This window comes from Taudactylus pleione, unplaced genomic scaffold (assembly GCF_031769625.1).
Source record: "Taudactylus pleione unplaced genomic scaffold, aTauple2 ptg000003l, whole genome shotgun sequence".
Classification (NCBI taxonomy): domain Eukaryota; kingdom Metazoa; phylum Chordata; class Amphibia; order Anura; family Myobatrachidae; genus Taudactylus; species Taudactylus pleione.
In genome coordinates this window covers 68,831-94,823 of record NW_028284406.1, presented here as the reverse complement: position 1 = coordinate 94,823, position 25,993 = coordinate 68,831, and the positions used below count along the sequence as shown (strand labels likewise).

The following is a 25,993-nucleotide window of genomic DNA, read 5'->3' as shown; positions in this document are numbered from 1 at the left end:
GGGGGTTAATCAGCCCATGTACCTTAAAACCAATCTATATGGATGCATGCACTGGGCACATGCATCTACATGGAAAGGTTACACTCATTTTAACATTGTTGCCAGTGGAGAGGGGTAGTGTTCTCATCTCTGTGCACAGAGCTGACAGGCAGAAAAGGGGTCTGGATAGCCCGCCTAGCAGAGCACTGCTAGGGTACCTGACCCTCTCCTCTGGCTGATTCTGGGCACCAAAGGCAGAATTACAGTCCCCTGGTTGCCGCTCCAAGACCCGGGACTCCCAGCCTCCCCTGCATCTCCTGCGTCCATTCATACTCTGGGGTATTATGTTACATCCCTTCAGCAGCTCGCTGAATGTAGATGCCAGGGGAGACTCACTAGACTGGGGGGCTGCTGCTGCAGTCCCCTTACCGGACTGCCACGGTTAAGGTAGCATATATGTTTTATTAATACATTTTGTTTTTCATAGGGCCAGAGTCACTATGGATCGCTATTGTGATTACGCAGGGGGGGGGCTGCTGCGAAAATATGCTAATGCATGCAATCGCAAAGCCGTCGCACAGCCAGCATAGAGACGCCCACTACCGCTATCTCACATCCGTAATACCTTGCAGTCCTGCGTATACATCGGGAACATCGAGTAACATCGGCCCCTCACGCACAATTACAGCAGGTCTGACCTTACTCAGAAATTGCTAACCTCGTCGCACGCAGTGAGTACTCAAGCTGCGTATGCCGGCGCAGTGGCTAATTTATGCACGCCCATGCAAGGGCGTTCAAACGGACAGGCACGCCTGAGTTTCTCCGACCACCCCCCCGTCACTACCCCCAAACGCTGACCTTTCTGATACTTTTCTGCATGAGTGATCGCAGAGTATTCGCAATACTAACTCGCGCACACGCAGTACACACCATCGACCGATCTGCGTACGCTGTTTCAGTTGTGATCCGTGGTGAATCAGGCCCGTAGTCCCCAGTAACGGGCTTACACGTTACACTGCAGCACGGCACTTCCTGCTCCCGGGTTGTATTGCAGCGCAAAGTTTGCTGTTTATGTATAAATATTTTATACATTAAACACAGTAAACATGTATTTCCCAGACATGTCTTAATATATGATTGAAGATGTTTTTTTTCCTGTGCCCAGTGCTAAGCACTGGGCATCCACTATACAGCACTGTAGCCCAGGTCTTAACTTGCCCGGTGCCGCTTTGTAAAACACCAAACAGCTGTAAGCATGGCTAAATTCTAGGCGCAGGACTTAACCGCTGCTGGGACGGGTTCTCCTAGCTCTGCAGTGTAATTTAACTTCAAGTATTCAATGCTATTTAATCTAGTCACTGCTCTTAGACTTTTATGGTACCTTATACATAGCGGAAAACAGTAAAAGCATCGCCGGCCCCTCCCAGCCAGAAACCATATCCCATTTATAGAGGTTGGTGAGTCTCCACAATTCTATTGGGTGACAGTGTAAGAAGAAACAGTAAGACCACAGTGGACATAGAGCAGCACAGTATCACCCTCTAGGAATGAGAGTTTCAAATGTGTCTGTGGAGGGATTGATAAGAGGTGATGGGTGACACATCTGAGTTTTACAATAAGACTTTGCTCCTCTTTCCAGGGAACATGTCGTTTGATAAATATACTGACTTAGAAGACCATCAAACTTCAAATAAGAAGAAGAAAAAGCAGAAGCCTTCCCGGCAAGCTGATGAGAGCCTGGAAGACGATGCGTCGGCCTCTGGTGGCCATCGAGCAGAGACTAATAAAAGAGGAAAGTCTCCTAAAAGCAGAAAATCCAGTGGAAGCTGTGCTAACGATGGCGACTCTGAGGAGGTCTCCGTTACTGAGCATAATACCCAGGTAGACGGTACCCGGAGGCGAAAGAAAAAGAAGAAACATATGAGAGATGGTGATAGACGGCAAATGGAAGATAGTTTATCAGGAGATCTTTTGGCTTCCGATGACCACTGTACAATAAGTATAGAGGATGACGATCTACAGACTACCGAGCCGACCAGCGAGTGTGAAGACCGGGCTGGAAAATCTACAAAGAAGAAGAAGAAGAAAAAGAAAAAGTCTTTATATACATCCATGGAGGAAACTCCTACAAACTTGCTTGAAACGGATGATGGCACCAAAACTTCGGTAAAGAAATCTCTGAAGATAAAGAAATCTGAAAGAAGCAGAGACCTGAAAGATAATAATGAGGAGGCCCCTGAGTTGGAGCCATCTGATACCTCAGCTCTTGGTGCAAATCCCAAAACTAAAAAGAAAAGGTCCAGGTCCCATTGCAATGCTTCCCCTGAAGACCAGGCTCCCACCGAATCTTCAGCTTGCAGTGATGAATACGGGAATACATATAATGATGAGTAAGTTATGTGAAAGGGGAGCCGTCTTAGAACGGTAAAATCTCTACAGATTTATAAACAATGTCTATATTGGAGGCCGCACTTTCACCACCTTCTCGTTTTTAACTATTATCTAAAATGTTTTATTGAGTAACCACATCAATGTAAAGGGCCTGATTCTGTCGCATGCAACTTCGCATTAGGCCGTTTCCGTTTCTAGAGTTCTTTGGGGCTTTTATTTTTTTTTTTTATTTTACAAGCTTCGCGGGCTGCAAAAACATTTTTGTATATGTATGCAGAAAAAAAGGGATTTGCCCTCCAGCACACTGTAGCAAAATAAAAAAAATAAAAACTTAAATCCTACATAATAATAGAGATTCAGAGGTATTAGTTACATACATTTGCAAATATATGAAAAAGTGCCATGCCAATCGTCAAGGCTCCTCTATACTGGCATCCCTAACATTAAGGGGTTCACTTCCGAGAAGCAGGGTACCCCAAAAAATTCCACCTAAGGACCATCCCCAGGGCATCACACGAAAAGGGTAAAAAAGGTGATAGTGAAGTGAAAAGGATAGATGTGTAAGGATAAATCAATAAGTGTTAATGAAATGTGAAAGAATTAAAATGACATAAATAATAAACAAACAATTAGAAAAATGATGAATTAAGTGGTGATGCCCTGAAAAAAGTCCAGCAAGCGTTTGGGAGTGGGGCCCACGAAATTGTTCTGGCTGGACCTTTTTCAGGGCATCACCACTTAATTCACATATAATATTTTCATCACTTTTCTAATTGGTTGTTTATTATTAATGTAATTTGAATTCTTTCACATTTCATTAACACTTATTGATTTATCCTTACACATCTATCCTTTTCACTTCACTCTCACCTTTTTTCCCCTTTTCGTGTGATGCCCTGGGGATGGTCCTTGGCTGGAATTTTTTGGGGTACCTTGCTTCTCGGACGTGAACCCATTAATGTTAGGGACGCCAGTATAGAGGAGCCTTGACGATTGGCCTGGCGCCTATTCATATATTTGCAAATGTATGTAACTAATACCTCTGATTCTCTATTATTATGTAGGATTTAAGTATTTTATTTTGCTACAGTGTGCTGGAGGGCAAATCCCTTTTTTTCCTGTGCTCAGTGTAAACCCCGCCCTTTACAAGCACCTGTGCTAAGTCATTAAGCTGATCTGAGCAACCACCATACTTTTTTGTATATGTATGCACAATTCGGAATCGTAGGCGTTACAGCCATTTCTTCCTGGACGCTTACATAAAAGTTTTTGAGATCCAACAATATGAACGTACATTTTGTGGGCGTGTCGGGTTGTGTCACGGGGCGTGTTGCCAGAGATACGTTCTGTACTGAGCCATGCGTATGCACAGTGGCCACCAAAGTCAGACCGATCGCCTGCACCTAGTATGGGGTAGGGGCAAGTGCCCTATGATATTGTCGGCGGCTGTTATTGTGAACAGAGCAGCGGGGCGGTACTTTCGCAAAGATCTATAGGGCTACGGGCATTTAGTCGTATTAGCATTCCGTTCGCAGCGGGCATATGGACGTGTGTCTGCATTACGCGTGACTCAGAATTAGGCCCAGGGGATTAATGGAGGGGGTCATGTAGCGCTTCAGCGTAATGTTCCACACAGGAAATGCATAAACAAATAGGTAAGACTTTGTATTTTGCAAGGCGTATCTTGTGATTTTAACAACTCATCACAGCTCGCAAATTGCGTCTAATTAATGGGCAACAGGCTTGTATCAAAAGCTGCAAGGCATCCGCAAATGCTGAGGTTTTGAGTGGGCGCCATTTTCTCGGTGATTTCTCTACTACGCATGCTCAGAACTGGGGGAAAATGGCGCCAGCACTATTTTCCCAGTGATTTCTGCAGCGTCTGCGGAGATGTAAGTATAGACCATGAGCGCGGTGTGGGCACCCCCTGCATCCATGGGCCAGTGTGCAGTGCCCATTATAGATAAATCCATACACATGAGGGAATCCCATCTAGTGTAGGGTCAGAACGTCAGACTTTAGAGTTTGCAATCGTGAGGGAGGCCGTCCTTTTAGCTTAGAGTTTAAAGTCCCTGGCTAAAGGGCGTGGTAGGCCTGTAGGAGGAAATCGATGGTCTTATTGGGTTTTGGGAGGAGAATAATAGGAGCTTCATTAAAATGAGGATACGGGATGTTCTCACGAAAAAAGGTCACCTGAACGCTCCAGGTCTGTCCTCTCCACCGCTGTAGATTTAGATTATAATATTTATTAAAGTTTTTCTTTCTTTTGTGTCTCCTGCAAAAGGATAGCTTCCGAGATGTATTTATATTTCTTATAAATTGACCAATTGTTGTCCTTCGTATCGTTCATGTAGGTTTGATAGGAGCCTGCTATGCGGTGTGCGCAGTTTAAACCAGGCTCTGTGTGTTGTTTTGGATAAGTATGATACAACGTGCCCCCCTCAGCACTGCCTTTGACACCTCCCAAAATAAGGCTATCCCAATGTTCTATGTTGCCGTCAATATAGTCCAACCATTAATGTTTCGGATTTGCTTAGAAGTCGTCACTTTTGGATAGTCAAAAGTAAAAGCGCCAAAGGCAGTTTCTGTTAATTGGCGCTCACAACGTTAAGTCAATAGATATAGGGGCATGGTCCGTAATAGTAATAATGATATTGATGTGCGTACGCAGGACTCTAGAGAATAAAGCTTTCCTAGTTCAAATATAATCCATTCTGGTGAATACATTATGGGCTGGTGAATGAAAAGTATATTCTATGTGGGTTGAATTTTTCCAGTCTCCGAGGGACAATCGTGATGCGGTGAGCGTGTAGTAAATGTAAGACCGTCCCTTGGTTACCAGAGGTTAGGGAGTGTAGGAGTAGATTTGTCTAACCTTGGGTCCCTTGTTCAATTAAAATCCTCAACTATTCCATTTTGCATGAGTAGGTTAGAGATCGCCTCAGAGAAGATGTAGTTGGGGTTATTGGGCGCAGATAAATAAAAAATGGTAAACTTCTCAACATATATTACAATATCTAAAATACAGAATCTTGTCTAACAAAATGGCTGCTCGTATGTTGGGTAGGTGACACAGTAGATAATGCTAAGGTGTCACCTGGCTGCCTAGGGGACCACTGATTGGCGTTTTACCATCAAACTGGATATTGTAGTGCATATCTAGCGGACATTGGGCCTGATTCAGCTATTGACGCAATGCCAATATTGACGCAGTTGAGGGATTGCCGGTCAACTCTGCATACGTCACTGTCGCACTGCGTGCTCGCCAAGGTACTTTGGCGTCGCCACTCGCAGTGGAGATTAATCGCAAAGTGATTGACAGTCAGGGACCGTTTGGGGTGGTTACGGGGAGTGGCGGCAAAAATGCAGGTGTGTCGTGACCGTATTTCAGTGCGTTTCTCTGCCTACATCTGCGATGCCGTACGCAGGAAATATGGCGCCTGCACTGCAGTTCTCACGGACATGCTGCGTGACCACAGGGTTCTTCAGATGGTGGATTATCACAGGATCTGCGACGGCCGCTGCGTATTTGTACTCAGTTGCTTGGATCTGTGAAGTCGCCGGTGGGGGTCTCAGTACATTTCTAGCATTAGCAGATTTTCACACAGCGGCGTACGGGATTACATTTGCGATTGCGTTAGCGTGTTCTGAATCAGGCCCATTGTTTTGTATTGTCCATTTTATAGCGTTGCTCATTTCTCCTTCATCCACTAGGGGACACTGGAGTTCAAGACAGTGGGGTATAGACGGTGGTAGAGTAGAGCCTGGCACTTTAAATAATTTAGAAGTGTGACTGGCTCCTCCCCCTCTATGCCCCATCAGCCCCAGTTTTTAGAATGTGCCCGAGAGAGCCGGTCGCACATGAGGCTGTCTCCAGCCTTTCTCATATAATTTTTAATTTTTATTTTTTATTTTTATTTAACAAGCTGAGGACAGGCAGGCTGCTTACTGTGGCAGTCTGCCTGCTACGTGGGAGCCGCCGGGAGGGCACCACACGGCTACTGCAGTCTGTGTCCGGTGACCCTGAGGGGGGACTTTAAACAGAGTCATCGGACTCCATGAGGACCCGCCACAACTGAAACCGGTTCGTGTCCGGGTTTCCTCATTTGCCCCCCTGCCCAGCAACCCGGCCGCAGCAGTCCGTAAGTATATCCCACTACTCCTGACTAGCTGGAGTGGTGGGCCAAAACGCTGGGCTCAGGGACAGCGCACACTGCATGGCTGTCACACACGGCTCCTTCCCCCTGCCAGTGAAAGTGGTAGTGTCGGAGCTGCTGACGAGACCTGCCGCTGCACTCGACAGTCAGCGTCCGGGTCTCTGGCTTATACCTAGCCATCCCCCTCCTATTAACGAGGGGATGGAGCGCGGGCCCCTGCAAGTGCGTGTTAAGCGGCAGTGATTCCGTGACTGTCACTGGCCATCTGCCATTGGTAGTGTAATGGCGGGCTTCAGGAGACCAGACGAGTCCCTCTACATGAGGCAGCGCTGACAAGCAGCACGATCCTTGGTGTAGGAGTACCCGCGTATAGAGGCTTCCCTTATTGAGACAAGGGCCCAGCCTTATAGATGTGTCTGCTGATGCTCCCGTACCCCGCTCAGAAGGGCCGGGAGGAAGGATGTCTTCCCTACATTACGCCCAGCCCACTTTTTCCTAGTAAGTGGGCAGAGGCGAGCCTTACAGTGCACGCGCGCGCACACACTGATAGGGCGTCATACATAATAGCCGTGCCATCTGTAGTCGGGCTCGTGCTCTAAGCCCTCATCTGAGAGCAGCGCGGTCTGCCGGTCCGTTAGCGCGGCTGCGCAGACATACTCGGCATTAGTCCCCCCGTGAAGGGACCTCAGAGGTACCTGGGAGGGCATCCTGCCGCGTCTAAAGCAGGCAGCAGTAGCCCCCCAGTATTAAAATGGCGGCCGCACTCGGGGCAAAGCCACGCCCCCTTCGCGGCCCTAATTGCGGGCACGCAACAGCCCAACCAGCGGGGCAGCCACCACTGCCTACCGCTGGTTAAAGATGCAGTGCAGTGCAGACCAGCGCCTGAATGAGCGCGGCTGCCTCCTAACTCCTGCAACAGGGTTAATTAATGCGACTCCCTCCCCCTCCCACGCTGGGAGTGCTGCTAGCACAAAAGTAGAAGTAGGAGGGAGTGCTTTTATAGTGCTAGCTACAAATAAGTATCAGCGCAGGGCTCGGATCTCTCCACGGCTCTTGCTGTGTGGAGTTTGTATGTTCTCCCGGTGCAGGCAGCACTGTTTTTGCTTAGGCTCATCTTAACAATTAGCAACGCTCCTCATCTAAATCTCAGGAGGAGATGCCGCGTCCCGCAGCTCCTGGCTGGGCTGAGCAGGCTTCCCTGTTAGCTATAACATAGGGCTAATAGCCTTACGTTATACCAGCACAATGCGGCTCCCCGATGCAGCGCTGTATGACCATCACACTCCTGTCACAGCAGGACAGCATCACCGCTTTATACTATTAAGGGGGCTAGCAGCGCTGTGCTAACTGGAGTGTAGCAGTTTGCACACGCACAGCGCGGTATTCATGAACAAACAGCCCCCCTGCTTCCCTTTTAAGGACTGTAGTTACTGCCTGCACACAAGCAGTATAGCTCAGTGCACTACCTGCAGCAGGGAGTGCTTTAGCGTGGGTCTCTTACGCCTACCACACTGGGAGTGCTTCAGCGCAAAAGGTAGGGGAGGCCCTGTCCTTGTATAATAGGAGTTTAGTGCTAGCTACAGTGGATAGCTGGTTGCTAGCTGTATGGGCACTAGCCCAATTCCCTTTTGCACATAACACCACGTTAGGCGGTTCTGAAAGAGGCCAGTTCAATCGATGCATCACAGCTAGAAGCGAGGGGTTGGCGAGACAGTCCCGCCAATGCAGCGCCGCTTGGCAGGCTTCCCTTCGTTCTTTAACAAAGGGCGCCTAGCTTAATCTAATGGCTTGATATCTCAGCCTGTGAAGTATCATAGCCTCATGGTGTACTAGCTCTACTGTTCTGGTGCTGCTGCCAGAACTTATGGTTATAGCATACCCTTCACCCAGGGTTAGCATACTTTGTCGTCCCATCCCCAGGCTTATGCCTCACATGGGCTCGCCTTAAAGAGACTTCCCATGCATATATGTGGCAGCACATATACTACATTATAGGCTGGTCTTAAAACCTTTCACCAGTTTTCTGTGCTTACCTTAGAAGGTATGCATATGTGCATCTATTTATATCTCATGTGTTCCCTTCGGCAGCACATACAGGAAGAGGTTAGTAACGTGCGGCTAGTGTAGTTGTTGGCATTACTGCCTCACAGCACTGAGGTAGTCTTTTTGATTCCCACTTCGAAAAATGGGTTAATCTGGCGCTAAAAGGGCTCACCTGCTAAGGCGAGTACACCTGTAACAGAAGGGTCCCAGGATCGAAACCAGTCTGGGACAGCACGCAGCTACCATATCCTGCCCCTGCGCAGTAGCTGAGTGACGGCCACACGCGGTACATGAGCAGTCCCCCTGCGGGGGGGTAAGCCACGTGTATGGTATGTATATATGTGTGTGTGTGTGTATATAAATATATATATAATGTATATTGTATTTTATACTAGCCCTGCAGTAGAAACATATACATGCTGGAGTGAAATTTGTCCTTGGAGTTCCTTCCATGGCTTTAATTTTTGCTCATGTTCTAGTTTTACAATATTATCGTCACCTACTAAATTTGTATGTAGGTATGCGTATGCCTATATGGATATCGCTTCTTATCCTTCCCATAAGAGCAGGGGTAGGATCTGTTCTTATCAGTTTTATGTCGGATACCTAGCATATTGATAGAAGGCTGCGATTGGAGGCTGGACTCCTGATGCGGAAGTTGGTACAATAACTCCGCTTAACACGATCTCTCCCGGGGGATTGGGTTGTGTGTGTATATACATGTATATGTGTAGGAGGCCTATACTTCCACAAGCATTAGGTTACCTATAATACCACGCATGGGAAGCCGCCTGGGATTACCAGAAGCTGTAGGCTATATCCATACATATTATATGGTGGCTCTATAATCTAAAGTCATGTGCTGCAGCTTACATAGTGATAGTCACAATTCCCTAAGGCATTGCTTCTAGCATGGACCCTAGACATGTCACATGTATATAAGGATATATACTTATATAGCTCGGTTCATGTCAGTCTATATCTATGACGCCCCGTTTCGGGGGACCTATTATCATTACAGTGATGCACTTGGTAGCAAGCTTGTAAGACGCCCATTCTTTGTATGTATATTTCCTAATAATTGGGAAACAAAAACCTGTTTTCTGTTTAACCCTACTGGGGTTATCACTACTGCTATCTCCCTTCTTTGCTTGGGATAACTAACGAGTTCTGTGTCTAAGTACAGGTACCCTTCTCAGTATCGATTCCGGTACTCCATATTATTGTCGCATATCTCAATAGAATGAGTCTAAAGGGCCCTTAGGTACAATTCATATCTTGAAGGCCTAGGGCCACCTACTGATTTAGGCAGGGACAGACCTGGGTTATATTAGATTGGTGGGCATAATACACATTGTAAATATTGGTGTAAGGATACTTAAACTAGCAGACCGTTTTTGGGGTATAAGTATAATCTACAGATACACGTCTCTAATGGAACAGGCTCAGGTATAGAGTCCTGTTTTACGACCTTCTTGTCTCCACTAACATTTTGCTAGTTTCCACAGTATTTTCTACTGCACATCTCCAGACTGAAGTATGTGCTGTAGACCATTGGTCTTAGCCCACTGAATCTACTCTCTATTCCTAATGTGGCGGGTTGCTTTGCGATAGAACAGGTCAGTGACATTCTACATTTCGGCCAGAGGGCTTCTGGTCGCTCACAGGTGAGAGCTTACCCACTAATGCCTCGGTAGAGGCTCCTATTTCATGTAAACTGACATACATAGAGTTCTTCTCCCTTACTGCCTCCTAGCAGCCATCCGCTCTTTTAATCAGTTGGCTCTACACTTTAGAATTTTCCTGGAGTGTGGGTGCATAGTTACAACATTGAGAACCAATTCTACTAGAATCTGTTGGCGTTATGGACTAAAGCACATCTCTGGGCTACTGCACATCTTTACATAGAAGTGTGACAGTCACTATGTTCCACTCAGGGGGCCTGGTGGGTTTCCTGTTCAGTAGCTGTTGATATTTTTATCATACTGACAGGTACCTGACTGGTATCTTCCTGGTTTTTCTCATGCTATGTTCAGGCCAGCAGTTACTACTGCCTATGCACTTCCATCATGTTGGAAGTTGTCCGTTGTTTCTCTTTAGCGTCAGGGTTTCAGTTGCTGATTTATTCCTGTTCTCAGCATGGGTTGTACTGCGGTCTGACCCTCTGAAAGGTATTGTAATCTCAATCCTCTCGAAGCCGCCTCATGGCCAGGGTGATCTCCACTCTTTGGAGATTTCTATGGTCTCATCCTTCCGCTGGTTAACAACTTTGTAGTACTTGGACTTCCAGAAGGGTTCAGGGCGACTGTGCGGCCTTGACTTTTACCTCCCTGTATACTCTTTGTGAGGAGTCTGTGGACTCTCTGTTTTTGTAGATTGGTATCGTTATACTTCTATCTATATGAGTTATGTCCAGCAGTGCTGGTATTCTGCTATCTGCAAAATGTGGCAGCTTCCTGTTTCCGACTCTGGTACGGTTTCCTCGAGGTTTCTTCTCGGGTTACTGCCCTTCTCCTATGGATTCGGGTAGGAGTTCTCTTATCCCAACAGTATGGCTTGGTCTGTTTTCAGCTGAGTTTACAGTGTTCTGATGCTTCTCATCTGAGGGTGTTTTCTCGCTAGCCGCTTATTCCATTCGACTACTGTACGTTGTGGTATTCTGTGTCTGTTCCGCACGGAGTTCTGTTTGTCTCCTGGCTCACGACACTTGATTCTCAGCTCTTGCCTTCCGTTGAACCTCCGGTTCTATGCGGTCCCTGTTCGGTTGGCTGAAGGGTCGGCATGTTCTCCGTGCTTCCCACCCGGGAGGTTGGCTTTGGGACGTCCCCACTGTCTTGAACTCCAGTGTCCCCTAGTGGATGAAGGAGAAAACAGGATTTTGGTACTTACCGATAAATCCCTTTCTCCGATTCCACAGGGGACACTGGACGCCCGCCCGGCGCGGCGTACCTGCCTGTTGTGGGTCTTTATATAGTTGTGTGACTGCATGTGTTCCCTGCAGTGGTTTCCTCTGTTTTCCTTCAGTCGGTATTGTTCCGTTCTGTGGTCTTCTCCTTCTCCTCGTTTTCCTGTTGTCCTCCGTCTCCTCTCGGGCTCAGTTCTTAAACTGGGGCTGATGGGGCATAGAGGGGGAGGAGCCAGTCACACTTCTAAATTATTTAAAGTGCCAGGCTCTACTCTACCACCGTCTATACCCCACTGTCTTGAACTCCAGTGTCCCCTGTGGAATCGGAGAAAGGGATTTATCGGTAAGTACCAAAATCCTGTTTTTTATGTCGTCCCCCATAAATATCTCCATAGTATGCAAAACAGTACAGCCCAAAATAGGTCTTACATTGGAAATGGTGTAAGGATACTAGAAGTGTAAGAGAGACTTTGTGATTTAGGTTAGTAGTATTAGCAATTATTATATTAATGTGACAAATCATTTCTAGCTTATATTTAATATCCAATTTGCTGACCGCGAATTAAATAGCGTCGGGAGGGAGCTCCCGGAGCTATTCAATTCTGCGCGCAGTTGTGTCGGGGAATGCCTGTTCTCCCGCCCCTCGCGCCTTAAACAGGGTGTTTAGTCGTGAGAACGGGCATTCTCCGACTAAACTTCCCTTCGTGAGGCTGTTTTCCCGGCGCTGAAGGCAGAAAACAGCATCGCGCCTGTACTTTTGTCGGTTTTCTGCTCGCACCCCTGGAGGGTTGCGAGAAGAAATTGGTTGGTTGCTATGGTAACGCCTCCACTTTTCATTTTTAGAAAGTTTAGTAAATCTACCCCCCAAAATGTACAATCAGTTATGTGTAGCGTAGAAGAGACAACCCTGGGGATGTGTGTCGCCCTGGGGAGAAACATGTGGTAACTTCTGCAGCCCAGCTATCTCTTAGCTAGTGCAATTACACGGGATAAGGGGCTCTCAAGAATCCTATAATGAACAGTGTGCACAGTGGAGCTCAGTCAGACCTGCTCGCTAGATGCGTTCGCTCGCTCCCTGCGTATGCAAATCCAGCGCACGCCCAACAAGGCAGGCGATCGCACGGCAAGGCATTAGCACGCCCACTACGTCTTGACGTGCGATCACTTAGTGTGTGCAGATGCCCATCCACCATTCTTAAGACGACTACTTGCGCACGTCATCTCCAGGAAGTGCTTGAAAACATTGGTACCTCGAGCACCATCGGATGCGATCGCAGCGCTTAAGGTTGCCTATACCTTGCCGCAAGCACTGCGATCACTTCAGAGTGAAATCCCACCAAGTGACGTGTACTATGACGCTGCCTTTTAATTATGCACGCCTCTGAAACGGCGTTGAGACACTCTGGCACACCTGCGTTCGCACCTCCACTCCTTCGTTTCCAGTGGTCAGCCCCTGTCACCACCCACAAACGGTCTCTCCTGTCACTCACTCTACTGGGCAGTCTATGCGCAGCGAGTGAACGCATTCCGATCTCTCGCATTGGTTCACGCACGCGCAGTGCGATGCATTCGCAGATAGCTACTATCGGCCAGCTACGAGCATTCACATCATGGCGAACGGGTCTGAATCATCTCCTGTATCCCTTAAGCAGCCCCAGCATTACAGGTTTCCCACCGATTAATGATGTTTCTGCAATAACTGATATCATCCGCTGTTTTCGGTCATGTGGGATTGTATTTCCCAGAGCTCGCTATAGTTCTGCAGGCTTGTATAGGAATACTGAAATATTACATTTGGAACGGACTAAAAGGCAGCTAACAGAGTTTACTTCCTGGCCAATCTATATAATAACAGAACATGACCTGTCCCATATCCCTCGTGCGCAGTGGGAGTGGTGTGCGTATTCCCACCGCAGCGACAGGAGAAGATCAGGAGAAGAGTGCCTCTGCCAGTGCAGAGAAAGTATAGTAGGACAATGGCATAACCAGGGTAAGATGGGTCTAAAACTACTAGTATTATATATTATGTGCAGAATTGGAGGAAAGGCCCTGCAACACATAAGCTTACCAAGTGGATCCTCTCCAACTGTGGTCAGCTGCGGTCACAAGACAAAACGGCTTCACCATGTTGACTTAAGTTGCAGTAGAAGATATTTTTAGGACATTTGTTGTGACAAAAGACAAATCCGATTCTATTATCTCTAATCGCTTACAGTAGGGTGTGCGCATTATTTCTTGTAATAACTACATTAGCGGCCACTGAAGTGGTGATATCAGAGCTCATCTTTTACTTAGAGGAGTTTATACCTCTGTTAAACATTATGTGTGTATCATTATAATGGAATCAGCATTTTGTGTCTGTTATATCTTATAGTGTTAATCCATCTGCAGCGGTTGTGAGTAAGAAGCGCCAAAAACACTTGAGACAAAGCTCCGATCCGGACGAGTCCTGTGAATATCACAGTCAAGGTTTTAGCGATGGTGAGATAAAAAAGAGGAAAAGGAAAAGCAACAGCGATACAGATGTACAAGAGGCGCCAAAGAGGAAGAAGTGTAACGAAACCCAGGACACAGAGTCTTTTTCACCGTTTTCTATAAGAATAAGTGGTAATTATTATTCCCTGTCCTGATAACATTAACTTTGCAAATTTCAGTTACTCATGTCTTGGAGTTGTCTTTAGGGGCTTTAAAAAAGTTACGAAAAAAGAAAAGTGTAAAAATGATGGATCAGCCGGGTCATGTGACTGGAAAAATGATTATTTATTTTTTTTCATCTTCTTCATATTCCTCGATTTATTAGATTACTTGTAAAGCACTAATGTTTGTCTTCCTGCTGCCTTATGGTTGAAATAGAGCACTTTTATCAAGTTATTTGTTTCAGAGAAGCTAGTCAAGGCTTCCATAGCACACTGTCCTCTAAGTCTCACTCATACAGCCATACGCAATTTGGAGCGAAAAGTCCGTGCTGGACTTTTCGCTCCGCATCGCTGATTTTCCTGGGATAAAGTATCGGTGGCGCGCCCGCTTTATCCCCGTATTCAATTAAAAAGCTACGAAAACGGGAGCCGGCGAAAAAAAATGGGATTTACCTGGAATAAATTGTAGGACCCCCCCCTAAAGCTGTCAAAACATGGGGGATCACTATGGGTACCCCCGTTTTAGCCTGCAAATGAAAGTCGGGGTTTTAAATAGCCGCGGCAGGTGTTTTTTTTTCCGACCTTGAAGAAGTGATGCAGAAGAGCACTTAGGTCATTTTTTTCGTTTTTTTAAGTGGTCCCATCAAATTTGGGGTACATGAAAATGGGTACTAGCATATATTTATGTCCCTAAAGTAATTTTTAAAATATTCGGCAAAAATGCACCTTCCGCTAATAGCCTATTCTAGAAAACACCTGCCGCATACTTGAAGAATAGCCTTGAATCTATTTCCCTATTTTGAAACACTTTTTTCCATATTTTTTTTTTTTTTTCACTCCAATTTTTAAATAATTTTTTTGGGGTGTCTCTAATTTTTTTTTTTTTTTTTACTTTTTTTGACAGTTTATTTTTAAATGACATTCCCAGGGGTGCAGGCTATTTTTTTTTAAGCCTGCACCCCTAAACCCCAATTCTGCACTTTTTTCGCTACCAATTCAGTGGTGAAAAGTTATCCCCGTTTTTTTTCAAAGACTTTTCGAACCTGCGAAAAGTCTTTGAAATTGAATACGGGGATAATTGAAATCGGCGAAAATGACGTTGTCGGTGATAAATTATCGCCAATTCCGAAATTTTCGCTCCAAATTGAATACCCCTGATAGATAGTCCAGCAGACCTATGTAAGCAGTTGGCTGTTGGCGCTCAGTACTGTCTATTTTCCGTTCCAAAACGTAGGTCACCCCTAATGCCGCAGAGGAAGCAGATATGTTGTACAGTACTCAGAAGTGCTGTATTTGAGCAATAAAGCAGCAGTAAAATTAAATGATTTGCAATTCACCTTATCTGGTGGAACATTTATTGTTCTTAAGGAATAGGTGGAGATCTTCAGGCAATACAGTTTAGTTAAACTTTTTTTTTTTAAATAGTAAAAGTGTGTCGCAAAAAAGTTAAAATGTAAGTACAATCAAGGTTACACAACTTCCCTGAAGTGCTTATTGGTACAGCTAAGCTGGGCAAGCAATTGTACGGCACAAGAGCCATACGACAAGAGAACCAGGCAGTTAGTCCATGTGGTAGGTTACTTTTGACAATATCTTGACACTTATCACTGGCCAGGTACACACTACACAATGTGTGAACTCAGCGACAGTTGAACGCAATGCAACGATACTTCGCACCGTCTGTACACACTGCACAATGCTGTGTACGATGGCGCGATGTGCCGTTCCATGCTGGATTTAGCAGCATGGTGTCATCCATTACATCGTCCCATCTGACGCGCAGCACATCAGATGGGAAACTGCGATAAATGACGCATGTAAACGCACGAATGAGCGTACACACTCTGCAATGTAAATGATACGTCGTTCCTGTTTGCCTCAAAACGACATATCGTCCAATATATATCACCTAATGTCTACCCAGCCGAAGTCAATATCGCAGATCTTCCTACTTAATTTTTCATCATGACTGATTACGATCCATTTGAGGCCAGTTGCCCGATATTGTTTGCTATATCAATGCACGCGGCAACAGGGTATAGCAGAACAGTAGGAATGAATTATAGCATAGTTGGGTCGGTATAGAGGTACGGGTTGTGGATACAGTATAACTGTTGTGTAAGTTTCATAGATGTCCTTTGAATAGTGCAAACAGATGGGCGGGGGGGAGGGGGGACTTTTGCAGACGTTGGTCAATTAGTCGCAAGACATTTGATCGTCCCAACAGATAACAACACTGACATTTCCGTAGTTGAAGAATGAAAGTAAATTGTACGGTTTGAAGCCACATCTTCAGAACATAGCCCGAAGAACTCACCCAGGATTACAAGGTCCTACTGCAATTCATTACCTGTCAGTTATGCTTGCTGTAATGTCACAGGTCTGTCTCCTTTTATGGCTGCCACACCAAGTGGCAATATCCATAAAGTGCAGAAGCCACGCCACCATAACTAGGCACCCACTTATAGTTCATCTACCATGGATAGTGCAGACCCACTGGATAGTCAACCACAGATAAAGCAGACCCACTGGATAGGCACCCACTTATGCAGACCACCTGGATAGGCACCCACTTATAGTGCACCCGCCACAGATGGTGCAGTCCTACTGGAGAGGCACCCACTTATTTGTAAGGCTGTCACCTCGTCCCTCACACAGATGGCCTCCTGCTGTGTTTGACTCCAGAAAGTCTTTATGTCATTGATGTTAAGCAATAGGATTCCGCTTGATCATTCAAAGGAACTTAATCACCATGGTATCCGGGCATCTGTAGTCACCTCCTGAATTAACTCATTACAGTCCTGTTGGGCAAAATCATGCTCCGAACCGACCAGCTTTATGGCCAACTGCTAGCGGAGGAAGTCCCCTAGAGTCTTACGCCAAGAGACAGCACTTACAGACTGTGGGCCTGATTCAGAGCAGGACGCTATTTGCGCTCGCTCGTTCAGAAAAAGGGGCTGGCTATTTAAGTTGAGCGCTCGCTCTTTGCGGTCTGTTGACGCCTCTAGCAGTGCTTGTGGTTGGATTTTCCGACCGTAATCATGCGAGCAGTTCAGGCTAAAAGACAACCAAGTGACGTGGTCGATGACGCTGCTTTGTTAATTATGCACACCCTTAAAACGCCCGTTTTGACCGTTTGGCACGCCTGCGTTCGGATCTCCACTCCCCGTTTTCAAGCACCTTCCCCTGTTACCACCCACAAACGCCTCATCCTGTCACTCAAATTAGCAGGCACTCGCTATTTTGCGAGCACACGATTTCCGACCGCAATGACTGGTTGGTGCATGCGCATTACAACCCATACGCATGCGCAGATGTGCAAACATCGCTCGGAGCGAATGAGCGGCCGTTTACGAGCGGCTCTGAATCAGGCCCTGCGTGCAAGCCATCGTCTGGGTCTTAAGATCTGTAAAAAATGAAGTAAAGTAGATATAAGATGAACATACTATTTATAGGAACACAGTAGAGACTACGTGAAGTTTGCAAAAAAACAAAAAGTTAGCTGCTGTCTTTCAATACAATCTGTGGGCTTTTCTATAGGGAAAATCTAATTTCTTTATTCTTAAACAACATGATTACAAGATCATAGCGTGTGAGACAAATAACAGTTGCTGGACTGTATGACCTGGCATTAGATCTACATTTATTCCAGTTCAAGAGATGATGTTTCCCCCCCGCCAGTCTGGAAATCAAAGCAACAATTTCCCCATTAATACTGTACTTCATATCCCCAAGAACATCAAGAGTTTTGTATGTGCACACAGGCGGTAAGCAGTCTAACTTGATGGCTTTAATCCGCCGGCCAGAAACCATATTCCATTTATAGAGTTAGGTGAGTCTCCGATGTTCTAATTGTTGGTAGTGCGAGAAATCACAGTGAGATCACGGTAGGGGTAGAGGAGCACAGTATCGCCCTCTAGAGAGTTTCAATTGTGACTATAGGAGAGAGCGATGAGAGGTGATGGGTGACACACCTGAGTTTTGCTATAAGACTTTGCTCATCTTTCCAGGGAACATGTCGTCGGACAAATCTGACTTAGAAGACCATCAAACTTCAAGTAAGAAGAAGAAAAAGCAGAAGCCTTCCCGGCAAGTTGATGAGAGCCTGGAAGACGATGCGGCGGCCTCTTGTGGCCATCGAGCAGAGACTAATAAAAGAGGAAAGTCTTCTAAAAGCAGAAAATCCAGTGGAAGCTGTGCCAACGATGGTGACTCTGAGGAGGTCTCCGTTACTGAGCATAATACGCAGGTAGACGGTACACGGAGGCGGAAGAAAAAGAAGAAACGTATGAGAGATGGTGAAGATAGTTTATCAGGAGATCTTTTGGCTTCTGATGACCACAATACAGTAAGTATAGAAGATGACGATCTGCAGACTACCGAGCCAACCAGCGAGTACGAAGACCGGGCTAGAAAATCTACAAAGAAGAAGAAGAAAAAGATGAAGAATTCGTTACAGACATCCATGGAGGAAACTCCTGCAAACTTGTTGGAAGACACAGAGCCTGAAGCCGATTATGCCGCCGAAGCCCTTTGTGACTCTTCCTCTGAAACGCACCAGGCTCTTGCTGGATCTCCAGCTTGCAGTGATGGACTTGAGGACAATCAGAATGCAGGTGATTGTGGGTAAGTTATGTGAAGTGGAGTTGGCCATAAAAGGATAAAATCTGTAGGTATTGCCTGATGGTTTGCACGGGATCAGTAATTATACAGAGGGTATCCTCAAAATTTGGCCTATATAGATGCACTTGATTTTCCCCTGGGAGTGTTTCTGGAATACAGATTTACTAAAGTGCTGTGTTTTTAGAAGTGGAGATGTTGTCAATAACAACCAATCAGATTCTAGCTATTATCTTCTAGAAGGTGCTAGATAAATGATAAGTAGAATGTGATTGGTTGCTATGGGCAACATCTCCACTTCTAAAAACCTGCACTTTAGTAAATATACCTCCAGGTCTCAAAAAGATTAAGATTTATTATGTTTAATGTTGTCAGAGAGAGAAGCTGCTCGGGCAGTTTTCAGGAGCCCTAAATACCCTACTTATTTAGCACGTGGTAACTCCCATGTTGATATTATACATCACTATTTAACAGCAACATAATTGGTTACAAGTAACATGAATGTGGCGTCATGTGATTACATAACAAGATAAAAAGAGACATTTCTAAGAATCATAAAAATAATCTGTACACTGCAGTCTATAAATTAAGACATATACAGGTTGAGTCTCCCATATCCAAAGTGCTTGGGATCAGGGGTATTTTGGATATCGGAATATTCCTTAGCTTGGAATAACTGCATACCATAATGATATATCTTGGAATGGGACCCTGATATAAACACAGAATGCATTTATGTGTTATATACACCTTATACACACAGCCTGCAGGTAACTTTATACAATGTTTTCAATAATTTTGTGGCTCAAACAAAGTATGTGTACATACATGAAATTCATTTATGTTTCATATACACCTTATACACAAAGCCTGAAGGTAATTTTATACAATATTTTAATAATCGTGTGTTTCAAACAAAGTTTGTGTACATTGAACCATCAAAAAAACAAAGGTTTCACTATCTCAGTCACGCGAAAAAAAATTCCCTATTGATATCTATATATATCCTTGAGGAAGGTGGTTTCTGGGCAGAAGGAGTACGGGCATGCTCTCATAATGGCTGGGATAAGTACCTAGTCTTCCTATAAAGCTGTGATGTTGGAGAATTTTTTTTTAACACGTCTGCTGCTATGAAAACAATTGCACTGCATTAATCCTTATGGTGGTGTGCTGGTCTTCTTTTGGCTGTTGGTTATGTAGGAGATGTTCCACTACCAAGTCCCTTCGATTGTCTGTCTGATCTCTCCTCTTACCAGTCGACTGGGAGACCCAATAAGCAAACACGACACCAGGTTATATTCACCAGATTGAGACTGGAGACTCGTTTATTCGTCTAGGGTTAATATAGCGAATCTTTCTGATTATACCAGCATTTACTTGGTACAAAAACAGGATGTCATTCCTGAGAAACCACACATGCTAGTCTATATATCAGGGTGCTTTCAGTGTCTAGTGTGTTTCCTTTGTTATGCTTTCAGTAGTTTATCACACAAGCTACATTCTTGAGACTAAGCTTTTGCTAAATAAAACGATATTTCTTTCTTAAAGAGACAGCAGGGGAAATAACCTATACATGCACTCAGCAGATCCTAGACCAAGGGGAACATGAGGGATTACATATTTCCAGCATAGGCTATTAGTACATAGGATATTATAAACAATTATAGAGGATCAGCATTATTTATAACTATATATGCTTGATTACATGGGAGGGGTACATTCATCTCTCTCAGTTAGAAGTTGGTGTTTATGCACTTATTCGATGAGATTACTGCACCTATAACAGATGAAGTCTTTTATATTGCAGGAGTGTGCGGTTTTTATATATATATATATATATATATATATACATATATACATATATATATATATATATATATATATATATGTATATTATATTGTGATAGGATCACTGGTAAAGTGGTCTGTGGCAGGTACATTTGTCCCAAATTCCTGTCTTTTGTGTTTTAAACCCCCAGGAGAAAGTCTGCAGTGTAGCAGGCTTGAGTTTCGGCTTTTTGAAAAGCCGGTTTGGGACCTGGGGGTTGTGGGTGAGAGGAGAGGGAGGGCTCCACCCACGGCCACTCCAGGTTTTGGTTCTCGCAGCCTGGTAACAGGATTGTTAGTTTTCCACCTGAGAGTGGCCAATATAAGCCTAGTTTGTTTAGGGCTGATTGTCTCACCTGGGAGAGCAGACAGGGAGTTTGCTCAGAGACACTTGGATACCTAACTGTGAGTGTTGTGCTGTGCTTTTGTTGCTGGCGAGGGCATTAGGCCCTGCCAGGTTCTGGTAGTGAGGGAACTACCTGTGAAGTTAGTGCCCGGACAGGGCTAGGATTTATATTTATGTTTTCTTTATGTTTCTGACATTGTACAATAAAGACTGGCGCCGACCAGCTTGTACTTGCATCCAGACTGGTGTGCTGCTTCCCTGCTGCTGTGTGTGTGTGTAAGGAAGGAGTCCTCTACCCAGGAGAGGGACCCAGGGCCGCCATCAGGGGGGGACTGCCGGTACTCTAGTACCGGGCCCGGAGAGAGAGAGGGGGCCCGGCTGACAACGGCAAGATATGCAGCCAGCCGCGGCAGCCAATCTGGAGCAGCAACTCCTGAGCAGCCAATCGGGAACGGCTGCTCCTGATTGGCTGCCGTTCCACGAGCCAATCAGGAGCAGCAGCTCCTGATCAGCCAATCAGGAGCGGCGGATGCCGTTCCGCGAGCTGTGATTGGCTAGCGGCCGGCTCCATAGATCAAATGCTACAGTGGCGTGGCCGGCTCCAGTGACAGTCCATAGTTGAATGCCACAGCGATTATGCTCTTTCGTTCTCTCTGCCTGCCGCCTGGTGCACTCCTTGCAGCTGCCAGCCGTGCCCCCTCTCTCTCAGGAGAAAATAATGAAGAAAGCAGGTATGCTGACCCTGCCATGTGTCCTCCCCTCTTGTCCAGCTAGTCTTCCCTGCACTGTACCCCCGGTACAGCCAGCCTTTCCTGCAGCCCCCCCCCCCCCCCAGTACAGCCAGCCTTTCCTGCACCCCCCCTCAGTTCAGTCAGCCTTGCCCTGCCCCTCCCCCAGTCCAGCCAGCCTGCTAAATCCCATCAGCCTGCCTTCCCTATGCCCCCCCAGTCCAGCCAGCTTGCCTTGCCCCTCCCCCAGACCAGCAAGTCTTCCCTGTGCCCCCCTCCTAGCCTAGCCAGCCTGTGTTACCTGCTCCAGTCCAGCCAGCCTTCCCTGCAACCACCCCCCATGTCCAGCCAGCCTTCCTGTCTTCTCTCTTCTCTGCCCCTCCCCTACTGTCCTTTGCCCCCCTAGTCCAATTTGCCTTCCCTGCCCTTTGCCACCCCAGTCCACCCATCACAGCCCAGTGCCCCCCTTGTCCAGTCTTCCCTGCCCCGTCCCACCCCCTGACCCCTCCACCATGCGTAGCCTTCCCTGGTTTACCCACCACTTGAGGCAACACCCCTGATTTAGCTCCACCCACATTATCCATAGCTCCGCTCAACTCTGACCTATACACGGGGGGGGGGGCTGCCTATTTTGTTGGTACCGGGGCCCAGAATTTCTGATGGCAGCCCTGGAGGGACCCCTAACCTAACTGTGTCTCACTATATATATATATATATATATATATATATATAATATTCCTATTCGGACATCTGGCATCAATCTTGCCACATTCCATTGTACTCATCTCACCATAATTTAGTCGGGCTCATCTTACACATTGTTTCCATTTTAAAGGAGAAACATTTGTAAACTCAAAGTAATGCACACTAAATGAATTATTAGGAGCTTCCATGTTAATTGTGTTCCTTAAGCCACATTAGGGAGTCTGCGGTTAAAGCCTGGGTGGTAAAACGACCAATCGCCGTCGTTTCCACTCAGCAATGTGGGTGTGATTTTTAAATTGCACGCAATGGGGGCTCCAGAGGCGAGGCTGCAGTGCAGTCCAAAATTTAAATAGGGGAGTCACACCAACTGCCACTCGGTCTTGGCCAGTGATGTTTGGCATCGTTTGGGGTGGCAGTTGGTGTGACTCCCCTATTTGAATGTAGCCCCACCTCTGGACAGCCATGGCATCTTGGTTTAGTACCATGCGGTAACATGGCTAACCGCACGGGTTAATGCGTATAGCCGCCCCGCACTCTGTTTTTCCTGCCCGTAGCCGTAACTGTCATCATTAGGCACTAACTCCTACTCCACACTGGCTGCAAGAAATTTACCGGAAACAGTCGTCCCTTTGCCGTACGCTTGCCTCAGAATATCACGGAACTCCGCCTACATACCCATGACACTCCCATGGCACTGCCACAGAACTGTTCTCCTGCATGTGTCTGTAAGGTAGCCACCTAGAAACGTTCATTACACGGAACCAGAGAACCGGTGGCGCATACTCAGTTTGTAGCCAATCGCTAGGTGCGTCTGATTTTTGACCTGCGTCCGTCGCAGAATCAGGCCCTGTAGGAGGAGTTTCCTGGTGATTGACAGGTAATGAACAAGGAGGGGACAAGGTAACGTAGGGCAGCCTAAGGGCCTGATTCATTAGTGCACGATAACTCCGTGCCATTGAGATGTTCACAAAGTTGAGCGATTATTTGCTACTGTGCATGCGCAAAGTGTTCTAAAATCGCCTGCGGCGCAAGTGTTACCCTGCGTGTGCACACAAATGCGCTGTTTTGTACGTGACTGCTGGTATCGGAATTGGCAAGGTACAACCATGAGCGTTCCTGGGTGGTGAATGGAAGGTGGCCTGAAGAGAACGCAAAAAAATCTGTCATGTGGGCGTGTCATGGGACTGTCGTGAGCATGTCGGGGAAAGCGATTTGCTGTCTCGGACGCAACTGCGCACATCTCTGAATCGGGCTCTAAGTGCCAAATACTATTAACTTGTGGAATTTTAATACAATAATTAGATCTCCCCCCCCCCCCCCCCCCCTCGTTCTGAATGAGGGCGGCCGCTTCATTATTGAAGTGCGGCCTCCTGGTCGTTAGTTAAGCTGTGGGTGGTAACGACCGACCAGGTTGATGGTCGCGATGGTAATCACCATTGCGACCATCAGGGCTTACGACCAGACCCTAGGGTAGGGTCTGGGCACTCGTAATCCCCAGGGAGCTTTCTGCTCTGATGGAGCAGGAAGCTCCCCGCTGACATCACTGATGATGTCAGTGCGGCCGCACACAAAACGGTAGGCGTTCGTAAAGGAACGCCTCCGTTTTGGAAACCACCTACCCGGCCCGCCTACCAAACGGGGGCAGCTGTCGATCAACATCGACAGCCGCCTCTTTGGTAAACACAGTTTCTCTGTCGCTCCGGGGCTTGTGCACGCGCAGTGCGGCCGCTGCGCGTGCGCAGGCCAAACCATCGAGTCTGTTACGAGCGCATCGGTGCTCGCTCGCGACTCTGAATGAGGTCCTATGTATCAAGCAGTGAAAAGCGTGGAGAAGTGAACCAGTGGAGAACTTGCCCATATCAACCAATCAGCTTTGAAGTAGCATTTATCAAATACAGTCTATAAAATAACAGTTAGGAGCTGATTGGTCGCTATGGGCAACTTCTCCCCTGGTCCACTTCTCCACGCTTTTCACTGCTTGATCCATAAACCCCTAAGTACATTAGGGAGAGCTGGCTATTGTGACTTACAGGTAATAATTGCTGTAGAATAGAACAATAATCTTAGCACCTAATAACTGTAAGTCCTAATTAATGTCGCAGGACGGGAATGTCTGCGGTAGATACGGACGGCAGCATCTTGTCCCCACCAAAGCGAAAAAGAAAGCCCACTGCCTCTCTGTGCATACGGGATCGGGACCTTGCCCTGCTGGAAGAGTTTTTTCCCAATGTAAAGTCTTTGAGTTTGAGTTCTTTGCAAAGCTTAATTCAGAATGAGCTGGAGAGGATCAAAGAAGCTAAACTAAGAGGTAGGTCTGTTTTTGTTTTTGAGGGGGTGGGGGACTTTTATATTTTTTTAGAGATCATCAAAACATTAATGGAACTCAGTTAATGGGGACTGGGGAAACGAGGAGGTGGGGGGATGCGTCAATTTTAAACAATGTATACACTTGTACAGCAACATACCTATTCAGAATAGCATGTAGCAGCCTGATACAGTGGCCAGGCATTTAAACATTACAAGAAAATAATTGAGAATTGACAAGTATTGAGGTTTAGGGGAGGGGCTCAGGGATTAGTATTATGTGATGGCCCCTCTGTGACCCATTCCCGCCAACTACGCCAATTAATCAGAATGGACAGGGCTGGAGTAGTATATGGGTGCCCCAATGACTTTATCTTAAAGCTGTTACTGCTTTTAGAGGTAATAGCGGAGAGGGGCGTGGCCAGATCATGCTTCAATAGTTGGACAATGACCACATTCTTGGATATAATCTGTGGCCCAGGACATACCTATGATGGTGCAGGACATTAGATGGTTACAGATGTAGAAGTACTTTTTCTTGGGTTAACAGGCAAAAAAAAAAAACCTTTGAGCCTGAGATGTTGCATGTCCTTCCAGAGGCTTCCAGAGGGGCTGGGTCACCGGGCAGCTCCAAAATGCGTGCGCAAAGTGCCTCCCACCAGGCCACAGCTACACCAGCATACTTTGAATTGACCACATTTTACGTAATCTCACTGGGGTGAAGCTATTCAGTGTTTTTACAAACAGTCTCCCCGTGGTTAATGCAGTTCGTCTTTTTGAGGCCTGTGAGGAAGATACAACTTTTATCCTCAAGCTCAATCTCAAACCTAGGCTAGCTTCCCATTTTAGTTGGGAGGAGAGTTCCGAGAGCAGACGGTTATACTATACTTTTCGGTTGTCTCCCCTCTGTGGTTCGGGCATAAGTCAAGTGGTAATGAGAGGAAGCAAAGCAGGAGGGGAGAGGTTTAATTGAGGGGAAGATGCAAATCCAGTGTCTGATCAGGAGGAATTATAAAGGTCTATGTAGGGTAAGGAAAAAATTAACCATATGAAAAACCTTTAAGCCAAATTTCTGCTGGTAGGTATGATGTAAAGTGAAAAAAAATGTGTGAATTAAACTGTGATCTCATTAACGGCCACTAGGAGTCACTAACAGCTAGCGATTGAGGAGCTGAGATATGTGTAATGCAAGGCCAGTCAACTTATGGCCACAAGACAGGAAAGTCTGTAAACCTGTGGGGGGGGGGACTTAAAAAGTTAAGTTAGTGTTCATTAGCCTAAACGTGGTCCCTGGACAGCTTCCCCAACTGGTTATTGTACCTTTTTAAAACCTTTCTGCATGGACAGGTAGA

The 25,993-nt window shown here is 46.3% G+C and overlaps 1 protein-coding gene across 2 annotated transcripts in view; it reads left to right on the top strand.

The window, feature by feature from the left end:
• TTF1 (transcription termination factor 1) overlaps positions 1-25,993 on the top strand; it is a 51,388-nt gene that overhangs the window by 2,335 nt on the left and 23,060 nt on the right. For both annotated transcript variants that reach the window (XM_088460395.1, XM_088460315.1), the window contains exons 2-5: positions 1,619-2,369; positions 13,850-14,082; positions 18,122-18,737; positions 24,440-24,645. In XM_088460395.1, coding sequence (XP_088316521.1) covers positions 1,624-2,369; positions 13,850-14,082; positions 18,122-18,737; positions 24,440-24,645 — 1,801 coding nt within the window. In that variant the 5' untranslated portion in view covers positions 1,619-1,623. The remainder of the gene's footprint in view (positions 1-1,618; positions 2,370-13,849; positions 14,083-18,121; positions 18,738-24,439; positions 24,646-25,993) is intronic.